The sequence below is a fragment of the Barbatula barbatula genome (genome assembly GCF_947034865.1).
Source record: "Barbatula barbatula genome assembly, chromosome: 8".
NCBI classification, from domain to species: Eukaryota; Metazoa; Chordata; class Actinopteri; order Cypriniformes; family Nemacheilidae; genus Barbatula; species Barbatula barbatula.
The window spans coordinates 74716-84302 of NC_136771.1; the positions used below are offsets into that span (position 1 = coordinate 74716).

General features: G+C 40.0%; 1 protein-coding gene across 3 annotated transcripts in view; it reads right to left on the reverse strand.

Annotated features, from left to right (window-relative positions):
* runx1 (RUNX family transcription factor 1) overlaps window positions 1-9375 on the reverse strand; it is a 50946-nt gene extending 41571 nt beyond the window's left edge. For 2 of the 3 annotated variants that reach the window (XM_079461522.1, XM_079461520.1), the window contains exons 1-2: window positions 9305-9375; window positions 8925-9077 (exon numbers count right to left, since the gene is read on the reverse strand). In XM_079461522.1, coding sequence (XP_079317648.1) covers window positions 8925-8982 — 58 coding nt within the window. In that variant the 5' untranslated portion in view covers window positions 8983-9077; window positions 9305-9375. Of the gene's footprint in view, window positions 1-8924; window positions 9078-9180 lie in introns of all 3 variants that reach the window. The other variant, XM_079461519.1, reaches the window with a different exon arrangement.
* Window positions 9376-9587: the final 212 nt, after the last annotated feature.

Here is a 9587-nt window from a genome sequence, read left to right on the forward strand (position 1 = left end):
AAATCAGAGGGGGCACTTGTCCCTCTGTTTGAATGGGCATGACACCTCTGAGTAAAACCGTGGCTTTTTGGTTTTAAACTTTTTGGTCTCTTTATTTTCATTTACATTTTGCATTTGGTATCAACTTTAAAGTCTTAGATGTTTCTTCTAAAATTGCTCAGGAGAAATAATATAACAAATGGAAAAGATTGTTCAAATTCATGAACATTATGGAGGTGTAAAATGAATTAGAGGTTGAATAATCTGTATTTGAGTAAATGTGATGAGAAATGTTTGAGTTGATATTGAGATCTTCAGTAATATTGACTTTTGATTGCAGACGAGACAAATCTGAGCTCAGTGTGACACATTGTTGACATCTTTTCTCAAACTCTCACAACAGACACATCTGTGACATTTATGACTCTTTTTCTCAGGAGAAACATCTGAGACACTGTTACACTGGAGTATCCATTTTCTCTCCATTAAATCTTATTAATTACTAGGAGAAATCTTTGAAATATTACAGAGATCTCATTTGAAATTTCTTTCTTACAGATGGAAATGCAACAAACACACAGAATTCACGTCCACCCAATCATGTGTGTGCATTAGTGCAAAACAGATTGAGACGCAGTGGCTAGACATGACTACGGCTTTCTAGCGCGGCCAAACGACGACCGGACAAGACGCTCCCCAACTGTGTGCCAATGCACTGATACTGTGACTAAACATAGCCAACTGCGATCTCCTCTGACTCACCATCTACACAACACACATATACACACGGGCGCCCGGGCGACTGCGCTGGAAACAGGTGATGCTCACTGTGCCAACAGACACTGAGTCATACGGACACAATTACTGCAGCAGATGCAGACTGTAAAGTTTGCGGACGGCATTCTTGCAGCGCCCCACTCAGACGCATGCGAGCTTTAAAAGGATGCATAACAGAAGCATTTGTGTAACCGGGGTTAGCATGAGCTTTCTCTTGAGTCATTTGTCTGGCAAATGATTTCATGTGTGAAGAGGGAACAGGGCCGATGGTGAAATGAGAGTATGCAAATAAATATGACAAAGGCCAGAGATGAAGATGATAACAGTCAAATAGTGTCGAGGAATCTACTGTACAGAGCAAAAAACAAGAGGTTGATGTGGAGAGTTTTGTGTGTTTGCTTGTATGTAAATGAAGCTTAGTTATGATGGACATGGAGATGATGTGTTGATGATAATGCAGTGGTGTTTATGAGCAGTACTTTTAGATATTGGTGTAAATCATGGTCTACATAAAAATTAGCAGTGTACTCTTAAAGGACAAAAGCGTGTTTTTCTGTCCATCGCTGAAGCTGATATTGCAGAGGAAGGAAGCTGCAGATGTGAGTTTGCCGTTAGGAGCTCAGAGCCCAACTGAACAATCTTTGTGACATCTCCTGAAACACACACACACACACACACATGCAGACACTCATGCTGACATCTCTGTCTCACACACACACATACACATTGTTACACAAACACAAAAACAGAGAGATACAAACAGATGCTAGAGACAGACACAAACACACACACACACACACACCCCATGCACACATGCACACACTCTTGCTCTTTCTTTCTTATAAACTCACACACAAACAAACACATGCACACACATGCAAACTTACGCACATTTATATATAAAAAAATATTAATATTAAAAAATGTGCCACTGCTGTTACAATCAATGGCGACGAATGCAACGCTCAATATGGCCGCTTTAGCAAAGTCCCTCCTTCCAGTAAAATGAGCCAATTGCAAAACAGTAAAGACTGATGACTCTCTGGGGCGGTGATCTTGTGAGGCGCTTGCTAGCCTGTTTGCTGACGCAGTCGATGAGTCGACATCGAAAAAAAGGTGATTTTCATTGCAATTAAAGCTTAGCAAACCAAAGTTATGATATATTTCTTGTCATGTTTCATCACTGATCCGAAAAATACTGTTAAATTTGGATTTTTACCAGCGATTTAACGAACATCTGCATTCCCTCATTCAAGTAGATAGGAATGTGGACTTGCTAAGACCCAAATAGCTGCCCAGAGACATTGCAAACATGGCCCCCAAGTGGCACGACTTCCGTAAACTGACTTTGATATAAACATGCTCACTCATACAGAAACACATTAACTGATGCTTTAAAGGAAGTGTACCCTCATCCAAACACCGACCTGTCAATCATTTCAAAGTCTTCACTGGAAACGTCTCTTCTGTATTACATGCAAGCTCGAGATGAATTTCTAGAAATGTTTTACCCTGAAACAGAACCTCATCTGTGGACTTTTCATATTTGAGTCATTTGTGACCCTGGACAACAAAACCAGTCTTATGGGTCAATTTTTAAAGCTGAATAGTTAAGCTTTTTATTGATATATGGGTTGTTAAGATGGGACAATATCTGGTGGAGATACAAGAGTGTAAAACTCTGGAAGTAAAGGGTGCAAAGAAATTAAATATTGAGAAAATCGCCTTTGAAGTTGTTAATCCGAGGCACTGTAGCAGGCCATCCACTCACAAAAATAAAGTTTTTATATATTTTGGGTTGAAAATTTACAAAATATCTTTATGGAACATGATCTTTACTTAATATCCTTATGATTTTTGGCATAAAAGAAAAATCTATAATTTTGACCCACACAATGTTTTTTTGGCTTTTACTAAAAATGTTCCCGTGCTACTTAAGACTGGTTTTGTGATCCAGGGTCACAATTCTCTGTAATGTGGCCGTTATTTTGCTTGACTAGTCTTACGTTAAATCACATTTATTGGGGACTTAACCTACAAAGAGATAATGTCATGTTCTCTTTTTATTTTCAGAATTTATTTTAACTATGAGTTCTTATTTTAATCTTACATAAGTGCACATGTCTTGTTTCCAAGCGTGTGGCCGGTGTCGTTGTGTTGTTATTTTAAACATGTGTCTACAGCAACACTGTCTGAATGAAAGCTTTGGTTAGGCTACTTTGCATGTGGGTAGAGAATTGTGGCTAGTCGGGCAGCCACAGTCTCTGCTCCATCACCACAAGGTTAGTCTTACTGAAACCTCACATAGACTCGCCACACACAACATATACAAGGACTCGACACAGAAACTTCAGAAACACATACATGGGCACGATGCTTCAGGGCTATCCACTGAAAGTATCAAAGTCTTTGTATGAAGATAACTTACTAGTGAGACTAACAAGTTCCTATGCTTCTAAAACATATTGTACCAGACAAAAACGCTACTTCTCTATTTGTATTATATACAACAACAATCAGTCATATAAACAAAAAGGCAAAGTGTAACGATATTCTCAGCGCATAATTATTATTTATGGCGGTCACATAATATCAAGAAAAACATTGTAATAGTTCTAAAATACATTTTGTTTTTAATAATATCTTATTACATCCCTTATAGTTTATATAAAATTAATTTAAAATGATTCACATTTTCGCAGCATCCATCGTTGTTAACTTTGGATATCTATTTTAGCCAAAGTTATAAATTGAAAATTATATCTTATGACTGGATAGTGTAATTTAAACATTTATTTCAAAATACTACAACTATTATGATATATTATAAGATATTGTTTCCCCCCAAAAAGAGATCTGGTGCAGCTATAACTTTGTGTGAGTAGCTTAAAGTGTCGCTGACAATAGTTGAAATGTATTAAATTTCAACTAAACCAAAGCTTGAAAAACGAGTTTCCAAGCCTGGATATTAAACACACACGATGAGGTTTGCATTTCACTGTTGCACCGGGGTTTTGCACATATCCTGTGCACATGAAACACGTGGAGTGAAAGCAGCCGTTCTTCATGCACCTTGCAAAAGCAGCTACTTCCTGTCAGGGCCTTCAAGCGAAGCACTATTCCGCTTTCTCAAGCGACATTTGGGGCCTGAGGTGTTAAAACAGAGACTCACAGCGAAACAGTTCTTTTCTACTCGTGGCTGTTGACTCACAGGAAAAGTAGGCGGGGGGGTTAATAATGAAGGAGAACACAGAAGAACTCTTATCTCCACTGACAAAACCTTTCTGTGGTTTCTGAGCGTACATGTCGAAGCCAAAGAGGCGTTGCACTTCTCCCTTCCCTCGCCAACACAAAGCTCCATCTCTCACATTGTTTTTACATGCGTTTGGGCCTGAAAGATTATTTCCATAAGGAAATCTGCCTTGATGGTGACTTTACAACAGGTTCAAAATTGTGTCTTTATGTGGAATTTTACAAAATGGTCCGCTCTGACATTCCATGTAAAGCTCGACCTCATCGATAGCTAGCCAATCAGTGGCTGATTTAATGAGATGCAGTCGACTAATCAATGTCTGTCCTGAAAATAATTATTGAAATGAAATTGGATTTGTGTTCATACCAAATCAAACGTCCTTGGAGAAATGTTTTAATATATAATTTAAACCAATGGAGCCGGACTTTTTAAAATAAATATTTAAATGTGACAAACTATTCGAACAATAATCACATACATTCATCTAAGTCGAATATAAAATGTGAACAAACAAAAAACAAACATAACTCCAGCTTTAAAGTGACACCGCAGGCAAATGTGAGGTTTTACAAAATGACTAATTGATTTGCATGCGACATCACTTCAACCATCTTTTTGTTTTCTTAAAATCCCAATGGAACAAAAAAAATTTCAGTAAATATACACAAACATTATTTACCACATTCGTTATTAAAGATAATACTACAGAATTTACTATAATTGTTAACTGCGAACACATGCAAAATAGGTAATCCAAACCTATTTTTAGTATTCTGAATTACAAAATGAAAATCAATAAATAATATCATAGACCGTGGAACTGGGGTGGCCGGAGGGGCCACGGCCCGGGCAACTTTTTTACTCTGACAAACTATCTTATATGAATAAAAGCCTAAGTTGTATCTGTGTTTTTACGAGTCAAACAATACTAGTCACCACAACGGCGGGCGACTGTTTAACCGCTGGCAGCATTAACAGGCTGCGACAATGAAGAGACAGAAGTCAATATCAGATTTTTACAAATAAACTGGCAAAACAAAATGAGCAAACTACTCCAGCTTCCACTGTGGCCTCAACAACAGTCCCGGAGCGTCCATCTCCATCACGGACTCCGACGAGCTCTAAATAGCTCGGAATAAAATAAAGTGCTCCCCAACGTTATTTAATATATCAGTAATATTGTCTGTTTCAATGCATATGCGCCCCACTCCCTCTGCGTGACTTGAAATTATGGCCCCCCCCTTGTTCAGATGCGTTCTGCGGTCCATGCATAATATAATTATTATATTATATATATATATATATTATATTACATAATTGTATTTATTTATTTATAATAAAATACAGAACGACTTAATACTATGAGCGATTTCATCTTCTCTCAAACATGAGTCCCCTACATCAAACATCTTTATCTTCGCTCTCAGGAGTCGCTTCATTGTCCAGGGATGGCGCCACTGGAAACATTCCCAGCATGGTTGTGTCAGACACGGGTTCAATAGCGAGCGGCCTGCCTGCCTGTCTACCAGACAACGGGGCTCGATATTAGCAGGGCCAAACTCTCTGGGCAGCTGCATTGTGTAAAGAGAGCGGGGTAAGAAAATCCATTACAGCAGAGCGACACTTCAGGGGCCAGTAAGGACAAGAAACTCAATATAGGCCTCATCAATGACCGGCAAGATGATCCCTTTGACAAAATTCTGATATTGAGAGTATCAGCCTTCCACATTGGAACATATTGCTCTTTTATACAGATCAGGTATTACACGGAGATACAATCTTCTAACAGGCCTTTAGGAAGATGCTGGGTTAGGGCGGCACTTTTCTACAGCCACTTTGGAGAAATATAAATTACTTTGGGTTTCTTAGGTAGGGTTCCAACACAAACCACATTCTCACAATTCCTGAGGACCGATGAGGCCGTCGCCCCTATCCGCACCTTCTTCAAGTTCCGCTAAGCTCTTGAAATTCACCGAGAGCTAAGGGACACACAGGAGCGGACGAGAGGAATTTATGACCCTATGCGAGTCCCTTTCTGAATCTGCATGGACCATGGCTTCCTTCTCAGGTGCCTGGGGATGTAGATAACCAAAATCAGCCATGGCCAGGCGTGAGGCCGCCGGGTCACAGACCCGATGTCTGCAGGTCCGCAGGGCAGTGACGATTCTTAACACCATCATAAATTAATCTCTGGTGACACTACAAGCCACAGGAGCACAAAACTAACTTGTAAAGCTTTCAGCTACAGTCAACACTGGAAGATATACAGTACGCAATACAACACAAGCCACAGCGCCAGAGAGCACGGATCGCATCTGGAAGAAGGAAACAAAGGAGGTGGAGGGTGAAAGTGGCTTCATTTGAAGATAAAAAGAGTCAAGGGGTTCTTAAGTGTGACCTTTTCATCACTTGGTTGGGTTTTATGGCACTTTTAACACCTCTGTCAAGACCCTACACACATGCATGTCAGGCGTTGAACCTGTGACCTCTACGCTAACGCAGGGTGCTACCAATTGAGCTACATGCATGTTGTAGCTCAATATAAATATGCTGCTTTTATAAATATGATCTTAGCATATGTCAGAAGCTGTTCTATTAATGTAACCATGGTTAGGCGCCTCTAAGAAATGAAAGTTAAGTTGAGAAGTTACGTTTAAGAAAGTTAAGAAGTAAAAATGTCAAAAATGTTTTTTTAATGTAACCACAATCGATGTTGGGAAGCAACTAATTAAAAGTATTAGTTTCCTAGTGTGAGCTTTTTCAACAATAATCTGTGTATATTAGGCAAAATTGAGGTAGTAATCACATACCGTCTATACTCAAATCTATATTTGAGAGAGAGAGAGAGATTTTTAGTTTGTTTTAAATGTTTTGCTGTCACACGAACACATATTTACGATAAATTTGTCAACTACTCACATCTGCTATCATATAACTTTAGTGAAACCATGGTAACCACAAATTAACCACAGTAACCTTGTTTAAAGTAGGCCTATCTGTAGTGAAACTGTGGTTATACAAATGCAAACCAATCCAACATTAAAAACGTGTCTACACTCTTACAATAATAAAACCATGGCTAATTTGAATTTATTAAATATATAGGCTGTTTGTGTGCACAAATGATCCAACTGAATTTTAATAAATATTTAATTGAATATTTCCAGCAAACAATAATGACTATTAAACTATAGTGTGATATATACTGTTACTGTTATATAGAATGAGTCATTCTTCTTTACTTTTTGAGTCATGTGAGAAGTTTCCTATATACCTTCTGCCCCACAACATTTACACACACACATGCATGCACAAACTCTTAAACACATGCACATGAATGCACAAAACTCTAACACAACTACCACATGCACAAACTTTAAACACACACACACACACACACACACGCTTTGTGCATTCACACATGCATGTAAGCGCACACATATACTCTCATTCACATACACTTCAAAATCTGCAAAATCTGAGTAAAACATTCCCAGGTGGTGCAGTATTACTCAGGTGAGATGCACAAAGATGAAGCGCATGTAAAACTGCTGTTGTGTTCCGTTCTTTACACTGATTAGGAGAATAAAGCCTTTTATTTACACTCAATTGGCCGTTGGCATGACTTTCAGAGCTGAAGATGCACCATCAAGGCTGGTTCACATGCACTCAGAGCAAACACGCATCGGGTGCGACTGATAAACTTCCTGTGTTAACTGAAAGCGCTTGCACGTATGCAAACGCGTGAGAAAGCGAGAGAGCTCAGGAAATTAAAATGAGATGTACATGACTTTGTCAGAAACAAACAGATAATAGGTCACATGTCCTCATTAAAATAACCTTTCATAATGATCTCGCGATCGAATCTGTTATTCAACCGATGAATTTAAATGCATGTACAAACACAAGATAGGTTATACTGATATGATCCAGTAATCTGAGCACAGAGTGAAATAAGCCGGTTTAAAAACTACAGGGTTATTTACATTCACCCCAACCCAGTCATTTCAGTACCAGAAACTAAAGCATCATGTTTGGATCTCAGCCGTGACCTCAGGCACCCTTGGGCGTTTTACACACAAACGAAAATGATGAGGGAAAGTTCAGAGATTTGGGGACGAACCATTTTCATACAAACCATCAACCTGAATCATACCTAATATTTACTTAAATATTATAATAAATCCATGACTTTAAAAAAGACAAGATCACTCTTAAAGGTATAGTTCACCCCAAAAAACTTTTTCACTCTCATGTCATATCAAACCTGTATGAGTTTCTTTCCCCGGCAGAGCTCAAAATAATATTTTAAAGCATGTTGGTAACCAAACGTCGACATTGACTTCCATTCTTAAAATATCTTCTTTCAGAAGAAAGAGTGCCATACAAGTTTTACAACCATATCCACATTATTATTCTCGCCTCCATCTCCAAGAAAAATAGAAAATGCATCCAAACGAATTTGTATCTCGATTTTTTCTTCATCTCTTCATCCTTCCCATCATCCTCCTGCTTAAGAAAGCAACTCGAAATGATCTCAAAACTATTAGAAAAACATTTCTGTATTAAACAAGCTTCCGTCTATCCTCCATTCAATCCTATAACAACTAAAAGTTTAATGGTTTCAAACTAAAGTTGCAGGCGACCAAACGCTCAATAGGTGCCTACCGCCGACTTTTTCTACGAGGAAACATCAGCGTAGGAGACGCGGTGGAGTCCACTACGCACCGGCTGGTTGACTGAGGTTAACCATTGGAGTGCTGACTAACCCACAGCCCTGTGGTTTTCAGATTCAGCCACAAGATTTCAGTACCTCAGTGACACTGCAAACCAGAACTTCACTGTCGTCACGTTGTGTAAACAACAGCATGGATAAACCTTCATCATGACATGGAGAAACGTCTCAGACACTCACCTCTGTTGAAGAAAGGCTGGTAGGACGAGAAGCTTTCGAAGATGCTGTTGGAGGCCATGGTGAGCGACTGCTTCTGTTGCGCCTCCTCCTCGGTTGAATCCAACACCTCTAACTTGATTTGCTCCCTAATTTTGAAGGGCTCCCTGCCTTGCCCTGCAAAGACCAAAAATACCACCGTGAAACACGCCGCACGCTCAACGACATCCACGTTCCACCCCGTAAACCGAACCCCGAAACCCCAACATGCAGTACACACCCACACCCTGGAACCCATGGTCACCCTGCGGCGGTCCGGTGCGATTCTGTCCTTGGGCTCTGTGCATGGCTGACAGACACGAAGATTGCTATCGGCGGTCAGCCTGTGGTTGACTGATGCTTACCCAGTGCAAAAGAGAAGCAGCACAAGCGCGTAGCTGTGGTTTTTTGCGGCAATTCGGCTGATTCACACTCTGACATCAACATGTCGTGTCATCCCTCCCTCCCTCTGCCTCAGCGTCTATCTTTATCTCCACTGCCTGCAGAGCCGTGGCCGGTCACAGACTCGGTTTGTGGTTGGCCCACAGAATGCTGAAGCCAAGCCAGACGGCAAGTTTAACCGTTCCCCACCATTGCAAAAAAAATCTGGAAGTGGCAGAGCGCCATTGGGCGCCATAGGTCACATGC